The 27,761-nt window shown below is 41.7% G+C and overlaps 1 protein-coding gene across 2 annotated transcripts in view; it reads left to right on the top strand.

Annotated features, from left to right (window-relative positions):
• STK39 (serine/threonine kinase 39) overlaps positions 1-20,832 on the top strand; it is a 166,284-nt gene extending 145,452 nt beyond the window's left edge. For both annotated transcript variants that reach the window (XM_044978288.1, XM_044978289.1), the window contains exons 17-18: positions 14,739-14,803; positions 19,368-20,832. In XM_044978288.1, coding sequence (XP_044834223.1) covers positions 14,739-14,803; positions 19,368-19,442 — 140 coding nt within the window. In that variant the 3' untranslated portion in view covers positions 19,443-20,832. The remainder of the gene's footprint in view (positions 1-14,738; positions 14,804-19,367) is intronic.
• Positions 20,833-27,761: the final 6,929 nt, after the last annotated feature.

The raw sequence follows: 27,761 nt of genomic DNA, 5'->3' as shown, positions 1-27,761 counted from the left end.
CACAAAAGGAATGGAACAGAACAGGATCTTATGTGCCTTTACAGTACTGGCAATTAGGTATCCACACTGGTGGGCTGAGGAATGGATGTCAGGATAATAGGATTTTCAGGACTCACAAGTGAAAAAGAAAGTTCCTTGAAGAAGAGCAAAGCTTAATAGCCTTCTCTCAGGAAGAAAGTCTTTCAGGCTCATTTTCTGCTCCTGTTTTGGGGTCAAGGAAAATAGGATGAGACAAGATGAGCTGGGATGTCAAATGGGACAGAAGAGAGGAGCATGGTTGTTTTTTTTCTTTTTCTTTTAAAGTCTCTTTTTAAGAAATCCAAAAAGGGAAAAGTAGGCTGTTCATCATTATTTTGTCTACCAGTTATGCCCAATAGCCAACATACCAATTTTGGTTCACTAACTTCTGGCTACACATTTCCTGGTTTTTAACCAGCATAATTTTAACACTGTCACAGCCAGGCTGTGGGCAACCAGACCAAGCAGTCAGAGCCAGGGACTGTGGTCGCAGGTCAGAAGTCAGCTGGATCAGGATATCAGGGGGTCAGAAGTAGGAGACAAACTGGAGAATAGAACCATGAATTAGATGCCAGGGGTTATGCCAGGCCAGGATGTCAGAAAATCAAGCCGGGGCACAGGAAAAGGAAGCACAAGGCACACAGTTCAGAATAGGGTGGAGCCCAGTTGTTCAGACAGCTTCTTGTTCCTCCTGCTGGCTCAAGTAGGGGCAGCAGGCCAGTCAGCTGCTCTGGGACTCCACCAATAGGACTGAAGGGGCAGAGCCTCAAACTAGAGCTGGGCTTCATAGTCCCAGGTATGCAAGTGTCAGCAGGCTGGGGCGTGGCTACGCCTATAAATTGTGAAAACCCAGGTTTGAGACCAATGTTCACAACAAACGCAGTTCTTGAATCATATTACTAAGCCGTTCTTGGTTGTTCTTATTCTTTTCTTTTGTTTCCCCTTTCTCTGCGCAATCACTGGCAAATGATATGTTCAACCTTGAGCCCTGGCTCAAGTTCTCTGTCTGGGTAATTCATATGCTACTTTAATCACAGGTTGATTACTTTACCTCAGCCTTGTCAAAATGCTACAGGTATCAGTGTTTTACAATAGGTCTAAAATATTGAGAGTGACCTACCGAGGAGCATGAGGCTTAGAAGTCATTAAAGTGTCTCTTTCAAACTTCTGCTCCTCAACTACAGTGTCAGAATTCTTGGGTTTGAATATATAATCATGGACAACCAAAATCTTGTTGAGACTTTTAATTTCTGAAGTGTCTATTGGTATTCTCCACACTAACCCACATGTGTGTTCTTGATTCTGTTACAGAAAAAAATATATGAATTTTCTCTAGAAACTGCTCTGGTTAATGTATTAACATCGGGTTCTGTAACACTTGATTTTAAACTTGCGGTGGCTGTCTGGCTTTTCTCCTGAGATCAGGTTTTTGTGTTTCAAAGTATCTTCCTAAATCTGATTTTTCTAAAGTTTCTGGAAAAATAGTAAATTGCTAGTTGTGAATATCTTAATTTTTAAATCAGTGAAAACAATTGTCACAATTTGAATCTGTTTGTTTTGCTTATAGTATGAGGAATACATTGTTATGAGTCACTGGCATCAGATATTACTTACTCGATACTTAATCTTGAGTATTTTTTTGTTTTTGACCTCCTAACAGATACCACGTTGCTGGAATTGCTTGAACACTAGGTATAGTTCTAGCACCAAAATTATTTCATGTTCACATTTGATATAATGTTCCTATTCAATGGAATATACTCTGTTCTCAGTAGATGGAAAACTTTCTGGCAGCTATTGCTTGCCATACTACTTTGGTTCAGTCCTGAGTTCACGTCTTTCTGCCTGCTACCTCTGGGTATTAAGGAATTTGAGGACTACCATCTTTATATAATCTCTAGATTTTATGCAGTTCAAGTGGGGATGAATATTTCATAGGTTCCTATCTGTCAGAACTGTCTTTAAGCAATGCAAACATGGATTTGCAACCTTCCTACTACATAAGGCTGGCAAGAATTCAACATTTTTATCCTGCCATTTCCTGTTTAAGGAGACTTAATGTCAATATCTCTTTCCAACAGGACCAGATTCAAACCTCCCCTTACAGTCTGCGACTAGGATGTGTGTTTGGGTTATAGATTGTTTCAGCATTTAATCTTTTGGAGACTTGATATCTCTCTCTCTCTCTCTCTCTCTCTCTCTCCAAACGCCAGTGAAATTAATGCTCTCTAGAAAATGCCAGCATTTTAAGGATTAAACATCACAGACAAACATTTTTCATCCATACCATATCTCCAAAACCATAAATTTTAATCTGATGATAATTGTGTTGAACTTTATTCACTTGGAGTTTAGCATTTTAGTTGCTGGGGCTGCTGCTGTCTTTCCTGTATTGACTTCAGCTCATGCAACATCTAAGCCTGGTCTACACTACGCGTTTAAACCGGTATCCCACAGTGCACCACTGACCGCTCTGGACAGCAATCTGAACTCGGATGCAGTGGCCAGGTAGACAGGAAAAGCCAGCACCCTGTGAATAGCATACAGCTCATAATTTCTGCAGGATCTGACACAGAGCAGCTGTGCTCTCTGGACGTACCCCTAGTTGCGCCTCTTAGACTTCTTGGAGAGGAAAAAAAAAAAACCACTATCACAAAGTCCATTGGCTCCTTGTCATACAGCACACTGATTTTAGGATGTTTTTCCCCCACTGTTTAGCTGGACTGCTCCTCTATTTGTCTGTTTTGACCTCAAAGCTTTCATGAGTCAGCTTCTCAAAAAAAAATGTAGTGCACCTAATGTGAAGCTGTCTACTAGTAGTGGCACAGTGTTCTAATCTGCTAAATTTTGGAATAGATACATTGAGATATGCATTAAAAACAAACTGAAAGGCCAGAAATGTAACTTTAAGGAAGAAGTGTGTATAGCAGTGTTTCCATGAATATTTTGAAATATCACTGAAAGCTATTTTATCAAGTAAACATTCCTCTGCACTGTTTGCAACGCAGCTGTTACAGCATTGTTTTAATGCATGAAAACCTAAAAGTGAAATTGATTGGAAATTTAATCAAAACTATAAGTGAAACTCACTTGATAGTTCCTTTATTCACATAAAAATGCATAAAGGAAACAAATATAAAGTAAATTAGATTTTTATCAGTAGCATAAGTAACTTTTTAATGTCTTTAAATGAAAGGATTCCATTTTAAATGTATCCCGTTAGATTCCTATTATACAAAACACTCTGCTGTCTTTAAAACAACCTTTCATTGCAATAAATAAAATAAAATTGAATTAATTTACCTCTGTACACTTTCTGCAGAAAATGCTGTGGATCTGGCCCATAACCTGGCAAGTTGTCTAAACTGCATAACAGTTTGAACTAGTATCTCCTCACTTTAAGTGTGGCAGATTTCTGTGTCCCCCAGTGCCTTACAATTATTAGAATATTCACAACTTTGCTTCCTGTCTGATGAATGTTTTATGATATTTCATCTAAGTATGTGTGTAATAAAATTGCACCTTCCTGCCTCATTGCTTTAATTTCCCCACCACTCTCCTCTTAGCAGGGCCAGTGCAACCACTAGGCGAACTAAGCAGCCGCCTAGGGCCAGGGCCGGCTCCAGGGGTTTTGCTGCCCCAAGCAGCCCCCCCCCAAAAAAAAAAAGTCGCAATCTGTGGCAATTCAGCGGGCGGCCCTTTGCTCCGAGTGGGAGTGAGGGACCCTCTGCCGAATTGCCGCCAAATAGCTGGACGTGCTGCCCCTGTCCGGAGTGGCCGCCCCAAGCACCCGCTTGCTAAGCGGGTGCCTGGAGCTGGCCCTGCCTAGGGCGCCTAGTGGTAAGGGCGCCTAAAAGCCCGCTCAGGCAAGGAGGTGGACTGGAGGTGATCTGGGGCTGGGGGGCGCAGGGAGGGCTGCCCGCAGTAACGGGGGATACACAGGGGAACCGCTCCCCACCGCAGATCACCTCCACTCTGCCACCTCCGCTGAACACACAGCCCCCGCTCTAATTCTCCTCCAGTCAGTGCCACAAGCCTGTGAGGGGAGGAGAATTAGAGTGGTGCCGGCGTGCTCAGCGGAGGAGGCGGAGCGGAGGTGAGCTGGGGTGGGCTCCCCGGGCGGGGTTAGCTGCGTGGAGGGCTGCTCCCCGGGCGGGGTTAGCTGCAGAGGGGGAGGTAGCTGCTGCTTCCCAGGTGGCGGGCTGGGTTAGCTGCCGCGGTGGTCGGGGTTAGCTGCTGCGGGGGGGGCTCCTCTGGTGAGGGGGCGGGTGGGCGTGGTTAGCTGCCATGGAGGGCGGGGGTGGGGTTAGGTGGGTTGGGGGGTGGCGCAAGGTGGAAGTTTCACCTAGGGCGCAAAACTTCCTTGCCCTGGCCCTGCCTCTTAGGGGCAGAAGGGCTCAGCTAGAATGGCTCTGGCCCAGCCTGTGCTGGTGAGGCTTGTGGGGCTGGAGTTGGTGCAGGTTAGGGACAAGGTTTTTTGTTTTGAAAACAAATTGGGGGCGGGAAATTAGTGTGCAGCTTTGAGGTATAGAGGCTTTTGGATAGGTGATGGTAGCAAGCAGGAATATGCGGGTTCGCTAATCTTGCTTAATGGCCTTTATAATTGTCCCTTGAAGTACCCAGCGGTGGCCTTTGCATTACTGTGTTAGGGTGGCTGAGACAGTTGACTGTTGTAGAGGCAAGAGGCCCATGGAAGGGTTGGTGATTGGGTGTCTTGATCCCTTTCATACTGGGTAGAGAAAGATATGTAAATTGTTAACCTGTTCAGGGCAAGGATTGTGTTGTCTTCTCATTGGAAATTGCCTAGCTCAAAAGCTTTATAAAAGTTTTGGGGGAAAGATATCCAAACAAATCCACTTTTGTAAAGGTCCAGGAGTTCACGATGGAAGCTCATAGAGGGGGCTGTATATGGACATGGACATTAGTTTCAGTACACTAGCATGTTAGCTAGGATTTAAAATGTTCCAAAGGTTCTGTTCCCCTCCCTTGGGCTTGCTTGAAGAGATCAGGAAGGAATGTCTCTGTCTCTCTTCTTACCCTCCCTGCTATGGTGTAAGATTGCATGGTTAGCCAGGTGTATTAAGTTTTTGGCTTCTTTTGAAACAGGATACCAGACTTGATTAGTCTGCCCTGGGTTGGCTAGTTTCTAAGAATTTTTTCTAAAGATGAAGATGGGGATAAACAAATCCAAAGGAAAAAAACTATAGAAGCTAAAAGGGCAAGCCACAAGGAACTGTGTGGCATTTTCCTGTGCCTACATGCTGTTATAGGAAAGTGTTAAGAAGAGTAAAGTTAACATACTGAACTTTCACTTTTGGATCCTTTGGTTGAAGCAGACATGCATAATCACAAGGTAAGTTACAAATGAATCCCTACATGATTCTTTAACGAAGAGAAGATTCTACTTTTTGATATCGTTCAAAGCCGTATCATTCTAGTGAGTGATCAAGCTGCCTAAAGTACTATACAAAGTCTTTATGCATCATGTGGTCTACGCATCTCAAAACTAACAACCTTTCCTTCTTCAAAAAAACAAACAACAAAAAAATCACATGTGGATTAACATGAACACTTCTGCTTTTACCTCTCCAGACAAACAAGCCAAACCCACGATTCATTTACTAAGAGAGCAATTCCCTGGACAGAATTTCATGACAAAAAATAGCTCTAGTGGTATGGCAGATGCATCCTGCATTTCATAGTGGCCAGGCTTCACTTCCAGTTCATGGCATTACCCTTTGGCCTGTCTTCGATCCCAGGGTGTTAATGAAATGCGTGGCGCCGGTAGCGGCTTAGCTGGGATGTTGGTGGGTCCATTTTTTCCCGTATCTTGATGACTGGCTCATCAAGGGCAGGTTTCTGGATCAGGTCCGCCAAACCCTCAAGCTGGTGCAATCCATCTCCAATGATCTGGGCCTGTTAATAAATACAGAAAAGTCCATATTAACGCCGGTCCAACTCAGAGTTTATTGGAGCAGGTCTCGACTCTACATGAGCCAGGGCCTTACTTCCGGAAGCACATTTCCAGGCCATGTCAGACTTGATTGACCATGTGGAGAGCCATCCGCTTACCACAGCCCACATGTGTCTGTGACTGATGGGCCACATGGCTGCGTGCACATACATGGTCAACCATTCCCGTCGTCATCTATGATCTCTCCAGGCATGGCTGGCCTCGGTCTATACCCCCAGCAGGCTTGCCCTGGACCGAGTGTTCATGGTGCTGAGCCACATCCTCTTGTCCTTGGACTGGTGGCTGGATCCAGAGTTGGTGCTGCAAGTGGTTCCCTTTGTGACCCTGTCTCCATCGCTTACCCTGGTCTCGGACGCGTCGGACCTGGAGTGGGAAGTCCATCTGGGTGAGTTCAACACCCAGGGCCGCTGGCTACACAGTGATCTGACCCTATCAACGTCAAAGCAGTTTGCCTGGCCTACCAGGTGTTCTTGCCACACCTGAAGGGCAGGGTGGTGCACATCCTGACAGACAATACTGTGATGTATTACATCAACAGGCAGGGCAGAGCCAGGTCTTGGGCCCTTTGTCGGGAAGCTCAGCCTCTGGGACTTTTGTGTGCCATTAATCTGGCAGCCACCCACCTGCCCGGAGACAAGAACATCCTGACAGATCGCCTTAGCAGGACCTTCTCATCTTGCCACGAATGGTCACTCCATCCGAGCTGGGCAGCCTAATCTTCCGCAGGTGGGGGGCTCCCCAGTTGGACCTGTTTGCATCCAGACAGAACAGAAAGTGCCACATGTTCTGTTCTCTGCGGGACAGGGACAAGGACTCCCTGTTGGAAGCCTTCCTGATTCCGTGGTCAGGAGCTCTGATATACGCCTTCCTGCCAGTGCCGCTAATCCACAGAATCTGCTCAAGGTAAAGCAAGACAAAGCAACGATCAGCCTCATAGTCCCGGCGTGGTCTCATTAACACTGTTTCAGCATGCTGCTGAGTCTCTCGGTAGCCACCCCACTGCAGCTACCTCTTTGGTTGGATCTGCTGTCACAGAATCACGGCAACCTGCTGCACCCGAACCTGGAGTCGCTGCACTTCACTGCTTGGCTGCTGCGTGGTTGTGTGTGGTCCAACGGGGGTGTTCCGCTGGTGTCCAGCAGGTCCTGCTGGGCAGCAGAAAACCATCCACTAGGGCTACATATGTGACAAAGTGGAAATGGTTCATGTGTTGGGCTGTGGACCGACACATTCATGTGGATGAGGCCCTGCTGCAGCACACCATGGTACTTAAGATGCAGTAAATAGTCCAGTGTCTATCACTATCTTTGATCAAGGTACACTTGGCAGCCATTTTGGCGTTCCACCCTCCGCTTCAAGGCCGCCCATCCCAAAATGGGGCATTCCCCCTTCAAACCCTTGGCTTCCTGCTCCCTTCTGCTTCTCTCCTGGAAGGTCGCCTTCTGGGTCTCTATAACTTCGGCTTGTAGGGTGTCCGAGATCCAGGCTCTCACGTCGGAGCCACCCTATATGGTCTTCTATAGGGACAAGGTCCAGCTGCATCCGCACTCAGCCTTTCTGCCCAAGATTATCTCCCAGTTCCACGCTGGTCAAGACATTTACTTAGCAGTCCTTTGCCCAAAGCCTCATGCAATGGATGAGGAGCGCAGGCTGCATACCCTGGACATCAGATGTGCGCTGGCCTTCTACATTGATAGAACAAAGCCATTCCATAAGTCAACACAGATGTTCATTGCTGTCGCTGACAGGATCAAAGGTTGCCCAGTGTCAACCCAGACAATCTTGTCTTGGATCACGGCCTGCATCCTCTACTGCTACGAGCTGGCAAAGGTGCCCCCACCGGCAATCATGACTGCTCATTCAGCTAGGATGCAGGCATCATCATCGGCCTTCCTGGTGCAGGTGCCAATCCAATAGCCAAGACCTGGTCATCTGTCCACCTGTTCGCATCGCACTACGTGCTGACCCAGCAGGCTTGAGACGATGCTGGCTTTGGCAGATCAGTGCTGCAAGCTGTGAGACTGTGAACTCCGAGCCCACCTCTGTTGATTCTGCTTGTGAGTCACCTCGAATGGAATTGACATGAGCAAGCACTCAGAGAAAAAACAGTTACGTACCGTTCGTAGTGGCTGTTCTTTGAGATGTTGCTCATGTCCATTCCATTACCCACCCTCCTGCCCCCTGTCAGAGTTGTTGGCAAGAAGGAACAGAGAGGGCGTAGGGCCGGCACTGCTTGATATACCGCGGTATGCGTGCATCACTCCAGAGGGCACCACATCTGGCCCTATGGGTACAGCTAAGGCAAAAATCTCCAAAGGCTGCACATTTGGGTGCGCACACCTAGAATGGAGTGGACGTGAGCAACACATCTCAAAGAACAACAGTTAAGAAAGGTAGGTAACAGTTTGTTTTTTCTTGTCCTTCTAGCCAGCTGAGAATATGGTTCTCCTTAAACCGTGTATTCTGAAGTTCCAAATCAATTTGTTGCACAAGAGAGTATCACATGCTGAAATCCAGATAAATCTCGCCTGCTGTTTTTATCTTTATCTACCGATTCAGCAATGTACTTTGAGAATTCAAACAAATTTGTGAAGCTTAATCTTTCTTTGAATTCCTGATGACAGCCCCTTTATAAATAATGCATTTCAAAATGTTTTTCCTTATCAATGTGTCCGATATCTTCCTCACAATAGAAGTCAGACTTACAGCTCTGTTGATCTCTGTATCTTTTATTCCTTTCTTATAAGAAATGTCAGCTACCGTCCAGTCCTCTGAATACCCACTCCTTAGTGAGCAATCACAGATCATCTCCAAATGCTGTAATAGTTCTCTGGCTGCTTTTCTTAAACAGCTTCTGATAAAAGGGGCTTTTGACTGTTCTCTTGAATGTCTGCACTAAGGGAGTAACTCCAGGCATTTATAAATCTTTTCTTAACCCATGTTGAAGAAAACTTGAACTTCATTTAATAGCACCTTAGTTTCTCATACGAACAATTCTGGCTGTTCATTACAATACTAGGAGCAAATGTAGAAGCAGAGAAACATTTATGTAACCCAAGTTCACAAACTTCCATGTTTTGGGATTGGATAGGTGTACAGATTAAGACACTTGCCCAGGGAGAAGAATTCAGTTACATAATGGATAAACCAGAAATGAAATGCTGTCTAAGCATGCTGTAAAACTTAGAATTTTGCATTTGACACAGTCTTGCAAATGTGGTGCAGTACTGCCCAATCTAAGACATCAGTGGATATACAGCCCAGCAAACACCTTATGACAAACTACCACCACAAGAATATATAGATTAAATACAGTTCTTTGAGCAGTTGAGTTTTCAAGAGCTCATTATTCCACTGGAGAGTGTTCTATCAATCCAACAGTCCCATTTCTCTCTAATATCAGTAAAAAGGGGAAGCAAAATGAATTCTGAAGCCAGCAGATCCCCAAGGCAGTTACCATTTCATGTAGTAATCTGCGTATCAAATGAAAGTGCCAAAGTCACTGCCTACACGTAGGGAAATAAGGTTCAAAATGAAAAGGCCAATCTGGTGAGACTGAGCACACACAGGAAACTTGGAGGGATTGTGTCCCACTACGTACAGGCTGTGTTTTGCTGCCTCCAAACAGGATTACCCACAGAACAATCAGCTGGAAAATGAAGCTGTCATTACTACTTCTCCTTTGGACTCCATGGTAGAAATATATACATATTTGGGAGAATTTAACTAGCTCTCAGTTAGCTGCTGAAGGTATCACTAACCAAACTATCTAGCCTAAAATGTAATGATACAGTATATGAATACAGTTATTTTCACTGTTTAAAAAATAGCTTATTTCAGAATCTAGCCTAGCATTTCTCTTCTCAGTGCCAGCAACCGTACCCTAGAGAGGTTTGGGCGGGAGGGACAGGGTTACCAAATGGTGAATCACTTTTTAAATGTTAGGAAGCCAGGAAGATTAATCAAAGGCTCCCCATCCATCTGAAAATGGAGAGGTGCATGAAAATGTTACTTTCCGGAGTGGGCCACAAAGTAATGTCTCAAACCTCTGGATTCTGTCTTGTGCTTTGTGTTTATGCCAGACGGATCTGCCTCAGCTGACTGACTTGGCATTGTAGTTGAAAAGCATTATTCATATTACTGTATTTACCATCTCATTAATTTTTTATTTTTCCGGAGATTTTCCCTATTCAGAAGTCATTAGGGTTAAAACTCCTGTGTGGAGAATTTCAACTAACCAGCCACAAGATTCTGTGACACTAGAAGAATAGAACTGCAATTTGAGACTGATGAAAATGCAGTTAGGCAAACTTTTTGTAATCCTGGAGATTGAATTGCCATTTACTTTTGTTTGTTTGTTTGTTGTGTTGTCTGTAACTTGAATTAGATGGCTGGTTATTTTTACAAAACTAAGATCTGATTTATCAGCTTGAAGCCTTGTATGGAAAATAGTAATTTGTATCTGCAGCCTAAATAAATATATGCAATTTCATAGAGGTGCAAAGTTTTTGTTTATTTTTTTTCTTGTTACATCTGTCCTGAATTAGAGCAGTCCATGCTGTGTTTGCATAAACATTGAGTTGCAGTAACATTATCAGGTTGACAGAGTGGCACAGCCATTTGTAACTAAGCAAAGCCTTACAGTGGTATCTAGAATGAATTGTGGCCCCCAAGTCAAATATATATCACTTAGAAACACAAAGGAATCTTTAAAAAAAACAAAAAAAAAACCCTCATTCACTGGTGTAAACAACATAAAACCTATTGTACTAAAAAAATGCTGGTAACATTTGGAGAAAATTTTGATTCTGAGAAATACCATCAAGTACTCTTCTCCCCCCCCCCCTTTCCCCCCTCCCTGGATATTGCTGGCACAGATTTTTATCCTTAATTTTATTAATCTACCACTTACTCACATTTACACTCTCTAACCTTATGGGAACGTGACAATAACACCTAAAGGATATCAGAAACCAAAATAAAGTTGAGACCCTCCAGCAACACAGGGTGCTGGGAGAGCTAGGAATTCCCACCAGGAATTTCAGATTGGCAGTCACCACTGCCTGCAGTCAAACTAATATAATCTGTATATGCAAGGTAGTGTTTATCCCAGAATTTTAAAGCACATTACATAAACTTCATATCACCCCAGTGAGGTAAAATAGCCTTATAACCATCTTACAGATGTGGTCAACTGAAACACACACACACGTATGGTTTTCTTTGCCCCCACGTCTTCAAATATCTCAGCTGGAGAAAGTTAACTCATAGCTGAGTCTCTCCACTACACTTATCTCTCTGGAAATTTTGAATATTGCAAGAAATGAGAGAAGTACTGCTTATCTCATATAGGATTCCTCAAAGCACTAGACACATAAAATAGACTTTGCATCCGTTGACTTTTGCAATAGAAATACTGTTGGTGTGTGTCTTTTATTACTTCTCCCTCAATTTTGGATGAAGATCGTTTAATTTATTTTATTCGTTTGTCTGCTCACTTGCCCCAAGCAAGTAAAGATAGAGCATAATGTTTCTTAGATGGTCAGTGAAATCTTCACTCAACTTCATTCTTCTGGTTTTTCCAACTAACAAAGGTGCCAAATCAGTAGATACTTTATTGATGAAGAGATGAGTCCTAGGTAGCAGTACCACTTACAAGAACTGCTCTTCTCCATTTCTTGCCTGATGCTATCAATAATTCTAGTAAGGGTGACCACTAGCAGCAACTGTAGTTAAGTTTATTGCACGATGCCATTATAAACTGCTCATTTTCACTGGCTTCTGGCCCTGTGATTGGTGTGGATTTCTCCCTCTTCCATTTTCCTTAATTACAACTACCAGGAAATAAAACAATTTTTAACTTAAACCCACAAAGACAAAAAAATTCCTTGTTAAATTTTAAATGCAATATTTTATATCCGCTTTGCTGTGTCTAGGTATTGTGAGGAAAACATGGAATGATTTTATATTGGCTATGTTCTATGATGTTATGTCACACCTTAAATATAGAATTATAGCTGTCATAGTTGAAGAGACTGTCAGGAAATCACTTAAGCTGTCTTCCTGAATGAATGACAAGCCTGCTTTAATTGCTGCTAAACCATCTGAGGCCACATCTCTAGAGTGTATGCTTCTGCTTTCTCTTTTTGTCACTTAACTGAAACAATATTTCTGAAGGGATATAATTTGGACTAAACGTCTAAAACAGTCGGCAGCAGATCATTGGCTGGTGCTATTCGTTAATGTGGTTGTTTTACATCATGCCCAAAGGATGCTAGGAACTTTCCAGATTGCCTCCCCACCCCCAAATCCCTACTAGCAGATTAAGCCAGGATCTTCACATTTGGATGCTTAAAGTTAGGCACATAGGCCTGGTCTACACTAAGGGGGGGGTCGAACTAGGGTACGCAAGTTCAGCTACGCGAATAGCGTAGCTGAACTCGAAGTACCCTAGTTCGAACTACTTACCCGTCCAGACGCCGCGGGATCGAAGTCCGCGGCTCCAAGGTCGACTCCCCACTGCCGTTCACAGTGGTGGAGTTCCAGAGTCGACCGGAGCGCGTGGGGAGTTCGAACTATCACGTCTTGATTAGACGCGATAGTTCGAACTCCGAGAAGTCGAACTCACCGCGTCGACCCGCGCGGTAAGTATAGACCTACCCTGAGGTTTCATCTTAAGAATCCAAACAACTGGCCTGATTAACTTTTGTTTTAAATGTGCACTATATTTTGACTGGGTAGAATGTGGACTTTAGAGGCTAGAATAAGATTGATCTGTGGTTTAGAGATGTGAGTTGTCTGATTAAAACAAAAGCTATAGATGAGTAGAATAAAAAAGTCAATGGAATTTTAAATAAGAAAAACACTTTAATTGGAAATGAATTAATCCAATTTTACAAGCAAACTTCTTGCCATTTTCACAATTTACCTTACAGAATTTGTTAGAATTTGTTTGGCCTTGAAGTTTCACGCACCCTTTCTACTATTTCTAGATTCCTTTTCTAGCTAGAGGGTCAAGTTCTTTCCCAGGTTTCTGCATGCCACCCCTACCAAAGACCATGGTAATGGTGAGCACATACCTTAAGGTAGAAATGAAGCCCAATTTTTTTCAGGTTTGGCATGGTTACATGGAAGCTAAATTATCTAAAATGTGTACCTTTTTTTTAATAAGTTACCAAATTAAATAACTCTAGTTCCTTATCTGGGACAAAATCCCACCCTAGGATGTATAGTAAATTCTACTAGGACAATGCACATTTACCCCAGGGTGGAATTTGGACCACGGTGACTACCAATAGTAATTAGATTTCTGTTTCTTCAGTCAGTTCTGAGTGTGGTTCTTCTAAAATGTATACCTAGTGGCAGGGAAACCAGGGATTTTAAGAAGTGTCAACATGCGAACCAATAAACCATGGTATGCTTTCTGCATTTTTATACAATCGACAGAAAGGAAGCCTGTAGAAGAAAACATTGCTTTAGTAAAACACTTGATTTCTTCATTCTCCATTTTGCTGCACTAATCTGTCCAATGTATTCAGAAATCTTGAGTACCCTTGTTGTGCTCTATTGACGAGTGCATATGGACTCTGCAGCTCTGCTGAGACCAGAGCCTCTCTCTCATGGTGATGTCCTAGCAATGGTACTCACGCTCATAAGACAGCATTGAACAGAGGCTGACAGTGATTCATTCTGAACTAGCTAGTGCAGAATCCTATAATGTTCTAAGTTTGTGCAGAGTAGGTTTAACAAACCAGTGAACATGAAAACAGTCAAATGAATCTGCCAAGGTTAACATCTAAATAGATTGATTAATAGACAAGTCAAGTACTTTCATTGAAAAGGGATTTAAAGTTTTTCTTTGTCATCCCTTATTTTTAAAAAGGCAGAAATAGTTCTAATACCACTCCCATTGGTAGCATATTGACTGATTATTGAGTTTCTAACTCTTGTCATGAGGCTGAAAATATTGGTGACAGTATTTGGTTTCTGTGCTGATTCATTTAAATTAGTAGTTTTAGGTCACAAAACGTCATTTAATAAAATATATGGAGATATACCTATATCTCATAGAACTGGAAGGGACCCTGAAGGGTCATTGAGTCCAGCCCCTGCCTTCACTAGCAGGACCACGTACTGATTTTCACCCCAGATCCCTAAGTGGCCCCCTCAAGGATTGATCTTACAATCTTGGGTTTAGCAGGCCACTGCTCAAACCACTCAGCTATCCCTCCCTCCTTTGTCTGTACTTTCCTGGTGTGCACAGACCCGGTACATGCTTTTTGAATATTTCTTTTTCTCTTCAGTTTCAAGAGCAAAACTTGCCAGAGTATTTGAATTGGCCATGTTGGCCAGACAGTTTCCTTACACCCTCTGAATACCTATAATCTTCCAGGGTAGATACGCCATTGCACTCAATATGTACTCTAACACAGCAGCAACGGTTACCATAGAGAGAGAGATCTAACAGTGGGCTAACAAAAGGCCAGATGAATGGAAAAATGTATTATTGCCCCCATAAACATTCCCCTCTCCACTTTCCTGGAAATTAAAGATTGTACACTGTAATGTACATAATAGATTCTAGACTTGTGTGCTGCTCTGTTAATATCCGTAGCACTCTTTTTAGCCCAACAGAAATGTATGTGTGCTAGTGGACTGCATACTCCCATCTGAATCAGTGTCTTGAAAGAGAACTGTATTTCATGCTATTTTCTACGTATGTTACTTTTCACAATTTGTTTTACAGTTGCTGCTAATTTACAGAAGATAGTAGATGATCCTCAGGCCTTGAAAACATTGACTTTTAAATTGGTAAGTAAAAGGTTCTTGGTGACAAAACAATACACACAGAAAATAATTACTAATATTTTAAGCAAACATTTTTTAGCTTCTGATCTGTTATTGGCTCTTCTTCTGTACAGAACATTTACATTTTTGAATAGTGTACAAACTAACAGGAAAATAGAAAGCAGCCCTCTCTTCAGCTGAAAAAGCATTGCAACAAACCACTGTTTGGAATGCTATGATCTGGTAATGCCTGGAAAATATGTTCCATTGGAACACATAACTGTCCTGGGTGTTTTGCAATTGCTGGTGGTAGTAGCTCAGGAGTGGGCAAAGTAGGGCCTGTGGGCCGTATCTCTCCCGTCAGACCTTTTAATCTGGCCCTCGAGCTCCCGTCGGGGGCTTGCCCCACTCTGCGCTCCAGCCAGGGAGTGAGGTTGAGGGATTGCCCTGCTCTGCATATGCCATGGGTCTGCACGTCTCCTGGAAGCAGCGGCATGTCCCCGCTCTGGCTCCTACATGTAGGGGCAGCCAGGGTGCTCTGCACGCTGCTCCCGCCCCAAGCGCCAGCCCTGCAGCTCCCATTGGCCAGGAACTGTGGCCAATGGGAGCTGCAGGGGCGGCGCTTGTGGATGGGGCAGCCCGCAGAGCCGCCTGTCCGCCACTGCACCTCTGCGTAGGAGCTGGAGTGGGGACATGCTGCTGCTGCTTCTGGGAGCTGCTTGAGGTAAGTGCTGCCTGGAACCTGCACCCATGACCACCTCCCATGTCTCACCTCCCTGCCCCAGCCCTGATCCCCCTCCTGCCCTCCAAACTTCTTGGTCCCAGCCCGGAGCACCCTTCTGCACCCCAAACCCTTCACCCCCAGCTGCAGCCCTCACCCCCCACCATCTGCCCCAGTCCAGAGCCCACACACCCAGCTGGAGCCCTCTCCCCCTCCTATGCCCCACCCCCAATTTTGTGAGCATTCATGGCCCGCCACACAATTTCCATACCCAGATGTGGCCCTCAGGCCAAAAAGTTTGCCCAACCCTGCACTAGCTTGTTGGAAAGAATTGGACAAAGTTTTTACCTTGGTCCAGTTGAATCAGTACAATGCTTGAGGGTTCTGATCTACATTGGGAGAAAGCCATTGAATTCAGTCCTCTAAATCCATTCCTCAGTGCAATACTTTGTGGTTGAAAACTACCGAGAAGTCCCTGCAGGAGGTCCCAGAATGCATTCCTATAACTGTGGCTATAAGGCAGGTTGTGTATGGATGTCTCAGTCTGGTTGTTAGTTAAAAACCAAGTTGCTGTGTGGATAGGCCATGCTACTGGAAGAGAAAACGAGAGAAACCATTATACAATCTCTGTCCCTGCAATGGTTTGTTCACTGAATGTAGGAGAACTCAGTGAAGGGCCCCCTGCTACAGTATTACACTCTTGGTACTCTTTAAGTAAAACAAGTTGGGAATCTTGGTGCAAACAATCATTTTACTGACCTCTGGCAATGTATCTGAACCATGTTCATGAATTAAAGTGAATTCAAAGCTACACTCTCCTAATAAAGCTTTCCTGTGGAGCCAAGTACTCAAACCTGTAGGGGGGAGAGAGCACATCGTACAAGGTGAATATATAAAGGTCTAATGTGACTGGGAGCTATTGCAGAGGCGCTCAAGTGAAAGCCTAATGAACAAGAAGTAACACTAACTCCAACCATCAAATCACAGTAATGGGCTCTAATGGACAGGCATATTTTAATGGCATACTCACACCAGTAAATAATGACTGTAGTCTTTGGTGTGCCTGTGAAATAGCGTGATGGGAATGGCATTCAGGTCACTCAAAATAAACATGAAGTCGAGATGTAGCAAATAGTTGTCATAGCATAATCCAGGTTTTATCTCACTCACTGCTATTTTGCTGCTTTTAATAAAAGTTGACTAAAATGATCATCTTAGATATACAAATCTATAGGTTCCTGAAGTCAATGTCAAAACAATACAAGATGTATTAATATAAATTTTAAATTTACATTGCAAAGACTTACTTCAAAATTGCCTGCATTGATGTGCTATATTTGCATTTTTTCAAAATTAAGTAGAAAATGTGTATAGCCAAAGCTGTTGACTTATTAGTTATGTAAATATTATTGCTACCAATTAACTTTCTAGCTTTTAGCGCTCTTAGCTGAGAATGACTGTGCTGTATATGAAAGGATAGAATAAATGTCTCTCAGACAAGAGACCCTCCAGAGAGGTGCTTTCTTTATAAAATAAGCTACTTCATGATGGGTTATAGTCTAGATTGGATTTGTAGAGAGAAGACCTAATAGATCACCTAGAACATCCACTTGTCAGTGTGGGATTGTTCCCTCTCTGTCATTTTAAAATTACATCATCAATGGGGTTTCCACCCCTTCCCTTGTGAGACTGTTCCATAGAACCAGCCATTCAGGAAAAAGTGTTAAAGTAGGTTTAAAACTTCCCTTTGCTTGATTTCATACCATTAATCCCATGCCCTAAACTGTTTCTATTTCTATGTCATTTACCCTCTAAGTATAGTCTTTTTTGTCTTTCCCCTTTGTTGTTGTTTAGCCAGGCTAGCTACATAGCATTCAGTTAGTTTAATAGCTCATCAAAAAACAATCCACTTGACACGTTTTCTTGCATTTTTCTGACATCCCTTCAGTTTCTCTACTATGTTTCTGGTACTGAGGCACACGCAGTGGCATATGATATTCTAAATGCCTGTACGGAAGGGGTATCACTCTCCTGGTCTGTGAAGAGAGGCCTTTTTATACATGGTCCAAAATGGTGGTGTTTCTCTTTGGGTAGGAGAGGTGCCAGATCATAATTAAATCTAATTTTCTATGCCCAGTCAACCTAAATTTTTTTCAGCATTACCCCTTTCTAAAGTGCAGTTCTATCTCCTGTTGACATCAGCAGGCATTGGATTGGACCCTGTGTGTCATCTTCTGAGGGAATATCTTCTATTTGGATAGTTCTCCCACAGATGTTCTTTGTTAGGTAGCATTTTCCAAGAGTGAATCTAATTCCAGTTGCTATTTCTAACCTCCTAAGTTTCTCTTCTATTTCCCTATCCTCTGACTTTTTAATACCTCCCAGTTTAGTATTATCCTTCAGTATATTTCATATGTGATCTTATTCCTCCTGCTCCTAGGGCGTGGAATAGATGCCAAATAAAATAGTGCCTAACACTGAACTTTATCAACCACACACTCTCCTCTCTCAGTGGAGCTACATGAAACTTTTAACATAGGGTATCAGTGATATCTAAGGCCTATTCAATACTCTGCACTGAGAGAGAAGACAAGGCCTCATCATCCGTTTCTATAATAGAAATAAAATTGTTTTCTGACTCCGAAACAAAAATAGAAGAGAAGAAACTGATGAAATACTTTTACTGTATCTGGCCTTTAAGAGTGAGCAACTCAGCATGGCTCTTGCAAACACCCAATTAGTTTTCCTTGTCAGTGATGAAAAACCATTGGTGAAAAATGTCAGTGATAATGTATGCACTTTATACACATGTTCTGTGGCTCTTTTTTCTTGCTGTTACAGATATACACACTAACTTGTAAGCAAGACATAAAAGGATTAAGAGAATTTTTCATAGGGGGAGACTAAGTGTTGTAACAGTTTATGGGAGCTGTGCCAAGTAGAGTCAAAAGGTATCTTTCAGTGTAATGTACCACTAGCGACATTATTTCTTATAATCAGATGTATGTACCAAAGAGAGATCCAGTTCCTAGCAACTTGATGAGGACTTCTGTGAAAATGTAGTCACCATTCAGCTACAGACACCAATTTTGTATTTAAAAAGAACAATTACAATATGTAGACTAAACAAATTGCACTTGTTAAACTTAGTTTTGAAGCAGCAGTTCCTTCCTGGAAAATCTGACTTATACTTCCACTATTATTTGTGAAAATCATTTACCCCTTAAATGCATATATTACATTGTGCCATTCACATGCTGCAAAACACATTAATAAAGAAGCACCTCTGATTGCTAGTACTAGATTGTAGAGTATGTCAAAAGGAGAAATCCCTTAGTACTTTCCCAAATAATAGCACAGACTCCCCAAAAATGTCCTTATTCTTATTTTAAAATTTCCTGGCCAAATATTCTAAAACAGATTTGAAATCAGTAATTGTAATCTGGTGGCATATATTTTTTGTGTATGCAGCAGAATGTATTATACAAATCAGATCACTACTGTGCATATAGCTGTCCTGTTTCTCACACATTTAGAAGGCAGACTTGGGCTCCTCTGGAAAAATCATTTGCTTTTGTGTTTTTTAAAGGTGCCAGTTTTGGATGACTGCAAACTTTTTTTCTGGAAGTATGGCCACAAATATTTGTTTTTCACAACTTTTTTTAATTAGCCATATTGATTTAAACATTTTGTACCTTGATATAAGTGTGCAGTTGACAAACAGTGATAGAGGATAGTCCTAACTATCTAGACACTTCATTGTTAAACTGAATAACGCATTTTGTTACTAGTGTGGCAGTACAGGGAACTATAGAATTATAGAATGGCTGTCAAACATTATAATGAATGTCTGTTTTCTTCTTCCAGGCTTCTGGTTGTGATGGCACTGAGATCCCTGATGAGGTGAAACTGATTGGGTTTGCTCAGTTAAGTGTCAGCTGATGTCTGTCTCTCGACCCCCAGCAGAATTGTGAGTTTGTGAGGAGGCCAGCTTAGATGCGAAGAAAATTAAAGCACCCACACTGAGTTCTGCTTCATTCTCTAGCAATTCACAAAGTCAGAAGACGCAAATCCCTCAGCTGCACCGCTGCTGCTAACATTCAAAATGCTACTAAATGTCTCTTAACAATTTGGATTTCCCCTATGTGAAAAGCATATGGAAATGCACTCAGGTGGCTGTATTTATTGGTTACAAAAGGAATTTTCTATCAAATTTATTTCAGCTTTCATAAAATTTCAGTGATATTATTTTAATTATGTACTTCTGATTGACAATACCACCTCTCTTCTGTTGTATTTAGAAATTAATATACTTATAAAAGTTAACATGTATTAGCCAAACTTGAATTCTAGTTTTAAAACTGACTGTGAATTTTATTTTTCATATATTTATGCATTACACATCCTAGCTATAAGAAAATGATTGAGCTGATTATGTGCTACTTGCAGTTAATCGCCTGTTGAAACAAAAAAGTTTCAGGTATATCTTGGAAGTATTTGTAACTTCTAGTTTTTGAAATGATTTAATTATGAGTTTAGGAGGCTTTTGTTGGTTTGTGTGTCTAAAAACCAATCCACAATCTGATTGTCAAGGGTGTGGGAGGTGCCTTGCAGACATTGATGTTTTGAAAATGTGCCTGAGGCTGCTTAAATCTAGAATAGTCTCAGTTCTAGAAGCACCGTATATATTTGTCGGAGTTAGAAGGGGATATACTGTAGCAAAGACTTTAGACAAGTTTGGCCTAAACTATGCTTTGTTGGGGAGTCTACAAGCAAGAATTATAAAATGTTGCCATTAAGCTAGACTGCTTACTGTGCCCATGTCTGATTTGGCTTATCCTTAAGCGATAGAAATTATTTTGTAAAGGTGAGAACTTGAACAGAATCTGAGCTTTACTTGAAATTCTGCAAAATACCAAGGTGGAGTGAAAATAATAAAGGGGTTTGTGCAATGACTGAAAGGTAACATTTTGTTTAAAAAACAAAAACACTTCTGACCCAAGTATCCTTATGCTTAACCTGTGACATAGCTATTATGGAGCTAGTAAACTTTAGAAAGATTCTGAAATTTGGAGCATATGTTCAAGGAGGTATATTTCTTGGATGTTACCATTTTAAACTACGTCCTAGCTAAAACTAGATAAATGGAAGCTCTTTAATGTACTGAAAATGGCAAATATATATTATTAAGAAAAAGTTATTTATAACTCCTTGTCATAATTGTTGGGGTGTTCTAGAGCCAATTGCATAAAACTCAGTGTAATTTCATTCCATTTTATTGTTTACACGATTATTCAAAGATGACTGCAAAGGTAAAAGGAAAATAAAAGTGTTGCACAAATAGGCTGTGTAATGAGTTTCCTTGGGGGGAGGGATAGCTCCAGTGGTTTGAGCATTGGCCTGCTAAACCCAGGGTTGTGAGTTCAATCCTTAAGGGGGTCTTTTAGGGACCTGGGGTAAACATCTGGCAGGGGATTGGTCCTGCTTTGAGCAGGGGGTTGGACTAGATGACCTCCTGAGGTCCCTTCCAACTCTAATATTCTATGATCTGTGTATTTTGTGCATTACTGTTGTAATATGGCAAATAACACTCTCTTATAAGATCACCTGCAATTACCAACACTTGTATTCTTTACTTGGCTCATTGAAAATGCCACCTGGAAAGGAAACCTGGTTCATAAAGGTCAGAAGAAGAAATGGAAACCCTCTTCCCTCCCCCCCCAATTATATTTTCCTGTCCATTTGCCTGTAGTGAAGGATTGTTCCCTACCACTCACTGTTCAGTGCTTTGTCAAATCTAGTGTTAAAAGTCCCAAGTGTTGAGGCAATAGTTGTGAAGGAGGCAATGGTGAGAGCAGAACTGGAACTGTGGAACTATTTTCTCAAACTGTTTAGAATGAGAATAAGGAAACTGCTCGCCTGCCCAAATTAGGGGAGAAGGTGCAATTTGACAGGCGATGTAATTAAGAAGTATCAGTTAGGGAGAAAAAGGCTCTATTGAAATAAGAGTAAACTAAAAGGGGAAATTATAAACCCATCTGGCTCCTGATAAAGCACTTCACATGCTTGTAATGCTGTGAACAGATCATTAGTCACTAAGCAAGAGGGAAAGTATTTAAGTGCATGAGCTTTGATTGCATTTAATGATTCCTGGCACATACAGCATCTTGGATTTTTAAAGCACTGTACAATTATTAAATAATTGTCCTGTGAAAATAGGTGGGTAACTTTCACTTTACAGAAAAGTGATGTTCAGAGAGGCTTGCTGCTTGCCCAAGGCTACACGAGAAATCGGGATTAGAATTTAGAAATTCCATGCTGCACTAAAGAAGCCAGGAAAAAGGCTGGGAAGCCAAAAGTGCTCAGATACCACAGTAGTTGGGGGGTATACAAGTACCTAGATAGAGAGAACACAATCTATTGATGAAGTAGTCAACAATACCCTATTATAGTGCTGCTCATTAGTGATATGCTGTAGAAGCATGAAAACACTGTAAAGGTTTTCCTGGATACAAAGAAAGAGCTGGTCTTCACTACAGGAAATAGTTCTTTGCTTTATTACAGTTGCATTAAAGTGCTTTTTGCAAGTACCAAAGCACTGTATGTAAAGTAGAACCCACAACAAGAAAATGAATTTAGAAGGAAAGTAACTCAGGCGGGGGAGCGGAAATAACAGCTTCAGCTTTAAATTTAGTAAATATTACTCTGAGGCAGATTATGCCACCAAACTATCAGTATAGACAAAGATTTGATACTCAAAGTTGGCAAACAAAAAAAACCCAATAGCTTAACATGCAGACCAGTGTGCAGCTTCTGTGTAGGAATATAAACAGAAAGCACAATGGCATTCCAGAGTGAAGAACCTTTTAAATGCTGCATTCAGATACTTCAACTGAATATGGAGAGGAAAAGAAAACCAGTGACTGTTACATGAGCAATTTTGCATGAGAAATAACCAAAACATGGATGCACTTCACACTGAGATGGTGTGTGGCCCCAGAGTAGTCCTGGGTGCTATTTATTTTGCAGGAGTTGATCAGACAATGGTGTGGTGTCTAGTAAGGGATGGAGAACACCTGGTTACATTCAAAAGGAGAAATGTCTAGTTAATTAGATGAACCTGGAACAGGTGAGGTACTGTATAGCCATCTGTGAGCCCAGGGAATACAGCTTGTTGGAGAAATCTCTGGTATTTTTACAGCAATGATTATATGCCATTGCTTACAGTTTTGCACTTGTAGAAGTTATTAATTAATGTCAATATCTGTGGAACCAGCCTTTTCAGTACATTTTTATTTCCAGTGTGTTGAAAGCAGCCCTTCATTTTGGGCAGAGGTTGAAGCCGATAGATGGGAAAACAAATTGTGGGTCTGCCCACTGCTGTAAAAGAATAAGCATATAACCCAGCTCAGCACTAAACTGACCTGCTACAATGTCTGCTGAGCAGTTGTTAGCTGATGTTCAGTTAAGAAAATACAAGCAGGGTGTACGGGGCAGGGTCCAATGTTCATCCTCTTAACTCTCAGGACATGAAATCTTCAATATATTTAACCTTAGGCCAAGTAAAGTTGGCTTCCATCTCTCTTCTTTGTGCCCCTTCCCAGCAGTTCTTCCCCCATGTTCTTATTATTCCCTCTTCTTGATGTTGAATGAGACAGACCTTCCCAATTCCCTGACCCTCCGTTTACAAGAGGTTCTGCCCAGCTTCCTGGCATATGACTCCAATATATACTACGGTTCTGGGTCCCAAGGCAACTGCTTTCTGCCCCACCCCTGCACTGTGCGGGTACTTCTACCAGAAGCCCTCTGCTGCTTCCTGTAAGGACATCCAGAAAGGGTGGGGGGTGGGGGTGTTTAACAGGGGCAGTAAGAGGATGTGCTAGAAGAGAGGGAGGGAAATCCTGACCAATATCTACAATCCCTTCCTCCTCCTGCCACCATATCCACTGGAACCGCGACTGCCTTTGGGAAACTGGCTAGTCCTGATGGTATTTGACATCCTAGAGCAAGAGTCTCTAGGGGTATTCCCTGAACAGATCCTGCTTTTATTCCCCTAGGATTGGAGATGAAGAGGCTCCTCTGCAAAATGCTTTTAAATAACATTATCTTCCTAAGAAATGGATCACTCAGTATAATTTGTAAATAGCCCTTTCTTCCCCAGACCCACTTTTCTTGCCTAATCAGAGGCTTGTTTTCCTTTCCACCAGCTAGACTTGCATACTGATGTTGGATGTGAGATTGGCCTGTGCCTGAAATCAGTCATAATGATGATGAGTCTGACACAGACCTAAAAAAAAAAAAAATCTGCTAATTAAGTGTGGTGAAAATACAGGTTCTGTTTAGGAGCGAGGAGTTTTCTCTTTAGGGTTCTTCAAAGCAGCAGAAAATGTGAGACCTTGTTAGTAATTAATAATATTCATCATAATGAGCAGTTCAGTTTTTCTTTAGCTCAGTTCCAGTGCATGTTAGGTTGATTGTGGAGATTTTTTCCCAGCATCAGGTGACCAGCTCACCAAGCATCTTACAGTGTTTCCATACCCAGGCATGACCAGACTGTGGTAGTAATTTTAGAGAGAAGTTGGCAGATGAGCAGGAGCCAACATCTCTGATCTCCCTTCTGCTAATGAACTGACAGAGCAACTAGATTTGCTCACACCAGCAAAAATCCCCACCAGCAAAATCTCTCCCTCTTTTACTTGCATTTTATTACACGATGGTCCAATTGATTAAATATCCAGACTTAATAGCTGAGCATTGTGACATGTTAGTAATTCATTTTGTCACTGTGAATAAACCCAACATTACAGTGTACATAAAACTGTGGTTTTATGGCTGCTTTATGATTGTTAGACGGCTGCTTGTCAAACTGTTTGCATAGTGAAAGTAATCTGAGGCGCTGAATCAAACTCAGTAGCTGAGAAGCAAAGAACTTCATAATCTTCATAGGCAGTGCTGCATGGAGCAGCCGAGATATTAAAGGGAGTTATCCATAAAGAGTTATGGCCATGAGCAAGAAGATTTAGTTTTTGCTGCATGGACCAAATGAGAGGCAATAATGTGCTTCTCAGGAAGCAAGTCCACGTAGTATCTTGCCATCCAATCTACAAACATGAATATGAAAGACTGTGGGGTAGAGAAAACCATTATGGCAGATGGATGTGTTTATGTGGGGAAACAGTTAAGGCATTTTTATTCAACGTCAATTCCCCATATTAATTTCTCTCCTCTATCCCTCTCCTTTTTTTAATGTGCACATTTTATGAATAAAAGGTGTCTGCATCCTTTCCACCTGCCAAAGACCTGTAACTGGAAAGGTCTTCAAGGACTGAGTTGTTTGGTTCTTTCCTGTTATAAGAGAAAAGTGTAATTCACGAGGTAGGGACTATGCTAATATATGGAAAGGTTTATTAAATAGAGAGTGCTTTTATTTTTAGTCTCAATTACTGTGTCTGTGGCTAAATGGTTTCATTCTGCCTTTCCTGATGTACCTGCTCAAAACATTGTAGTTACTTAATAGAGCGCACAGGTTTATCTCTACTTGCTAATTTTCTGGAGGATAAATGAGGTATAGCTTCTCCAGAGTTAAAGGGATTTAAGGTACTCGTGAGATAATATCTAGTCTTGGCTCTCAGAAAAACAGCTAACTTCATTGTCATCTGAAATGAAATGTTAACAAGAGCCAGGGGTACTGGTGTGGCCCAGTGGTTGTGGATGGGAAGCATCAGTGTTTCTTAAATTGCTTTCGGTGGATTAATAGGCACAACGATCTTGTATCCCAGTTGCAAAACATTTTGTGGGAGCTGAAAAAATTAGAGCTAAAATTGGAATATGGGTCTAAGCAAGATATCTGCATCTTCAGAATTTAAAAAGCTTGAGAAAGCTCTTTGAGTCCCTCTGTACAGGAATTTGGAAGAGTCCTACATGTGCAGTCTACTGCCTTTAGATATTAAGGATGATGTGTTTTGATGTTAAATCCAATACCTGTACTATTATATAACCGAAAGGAGAGATTATACAGGGGGTAGTTTTACAAGATTAGCACCTGAAAAGTCTCTCTGGATCCATAAATCACTATCATTCACAAGACAATGAAAACATTTGAGTGACCTGAAAATGTTGAAAATTCTTCTTTAATCTTTATTATGTTGGGCGTTATATGACATAAGCTGCTGAATAGTTTTGACAAAGAAACAGGAATATTCTGTAAATGTCCTGTATTGTCAATTGGCCGCATAGAACAAACTACACACTGCAACAATAAATGAAATGTAAAACAAAGTGGTTACGAAATAGCATGTGTTAGCTCTTACAAAAGCAGAGGTGAGTTAGCTCTGATGCCCTGACAAAATTCCAGTGTTGGCAATTATGTTTGGCTTCCTAAGTTTCCCTGCCATTGAGTTTGGATAGGGCATTCTTCACTTTCCATCCTAAATTGTTGCACAATATCTGCTACAGTGTTACAAGGCTGATGCCTTCTCCCCCGCCCCCCGAGATCACTTCATTTCAGCACTGGTGTAGTGATCTTTGCCATGACTGTGTATATCTCTGTATAAAAACCTTGCAAAATTATATACTAATAGGGAAAGTAACTTTATTAGACTATATTATATTAAGACAGAAGAATAGATTTTTATACCTAGACTGGTAAATGGATATGACAACTTTTCAAGGATGTTGTGTTTGTAAAGTTCTTTGGGTGATCTGAAAACTGTATTCTTGACAATGTAAGTCATTACAATGGTTGGCAATATATAGACATGTTTTATCAATGAAACTAAAAACATTCACAACCACTTTTTTTTATTAACTTCAGTCATATGTGACTTTATGTATTTAGTTCATTTTAAAATAAAGGCATAAATGTGGACACATGATTAGAGTTACTAAAGCTGGAACAAATACAGCACCTTAAACATTCCTCGTTAGCTTCAGCAACCAAACTCCACAGGAAGAGGAAGAGTTTGAGGAGAGATGTGTTGGACCTGACTACAACCCACTGACTTCAACATGATTTTTGTTTTGAGTAAAGAGTCCCTATATGAAAGTCAAATGATTGGGTTCAAATAGAACATTTATTGTCTATTATGTAGCTATAGAAACAGAACAAAAAAATCCCATTAGAATAGTTGATTCAAAACTATTGATGAAATCCTGGACCCAACAGAAGTCAATGAGCATTTATATATTGACTTCAATGAGGTCAGGTTTTCACCCCATGTTTCTCAATTAAGAATTCCGCAGCATGCTTTTGGGGGCTATAAAGTAAATAATAATGACCCCACCACTGCTTGAATTTGTTTTTGATTTGAATGAAAGGTGGTTAATAAAATATCCCAAACATCTTCCACTTCTCTCCGTGCAGCAACCTTTTCCTTTTTTAATAGCACATCATATTCAGTGAAGCAGAGAATGATCTGACAGACAGCTTTCCAGTTGTTTATGGTTGATTTCAGTGCTAACACTATAAGACTGTCCATCAGACATTGCACAGCTTTGTCATCCATAAACATGAAGTCCCTCAAAAGAATTAAAGAAACAAAGTGACAAAAGTTTGTACCCTCATAGACTTTAAGGTCAGACGGGACCATTATGATTGTCTAGTCTGACCTCCTGCACAACACAGGCCATAGAATCTCACCCATCCACTCCTGTAATAAACCCCTAACCTTTGTCTGAGCTATTGAAGTCCTCAAATCATGGTTTAAAGACTTCAAGGTGCAGAGAATCCTCCAGCAAGTGACCCGTGCCCCATGCTGCAGAGGAAGGCGAAAACCCCCCAGGGCCTCTGCCAATGTGCCCTGGAGGAAAATTCCTTCCTGATCCCAAATATGGCAATCAGCTAAACCCTGAGCATGTAGGCAAGACTCACCAGCCAGACACCCAGGAAAGAATTCTCTGTAGTAACTCAGATCCCACTCCATCTAAAATCCCATCACAGGCCATTGGGCATATTTACCGCTAATAGTCAAAGATCAATTGCCAAAATTAGGCTATCCCATCATACCATCCCCTCTATAAACTTATAAAGCTTAGTCTTGAAGCCAGATATGTCTTTTGCCCCCAGTGCTCCCCTTGGAAGGCTGTTCCAGACCTTCACTCCTCTGATGGTTAGAAACCTTCATCTAATTTCAAGTCTACATTTCCTGATGGCCAGTTTATATCCATTTATTCTTGTGTCCACATTGGTACTGAGCTTTAATTCCTCTCCCTCCCTGGTATTTATCCCTCTGATATATTTATAGAGAGCAATCGTATCTCCCC

The sequence above is a fragment of the Mauremys mutica genome, chromosome 10, assembly GCF_020497125.1.
Source record: "Mauremys mutica isolate MM-2020 ecotype Southern chromosome 10, ASM2049712v1, whole genome shotgun sequence".
In the NCBI taxonomy this organism is placed as follows: Eukaryota; Metazoa; Chordata; order Testudines; family Geoemydidae; genus Mauremys; species Mauremys mutica.
The sequence above is the reverse complement of the archived record's forward strand: the minus strand, read 5'-3'. Positions and strand labels throughout refer to the sequence as shown.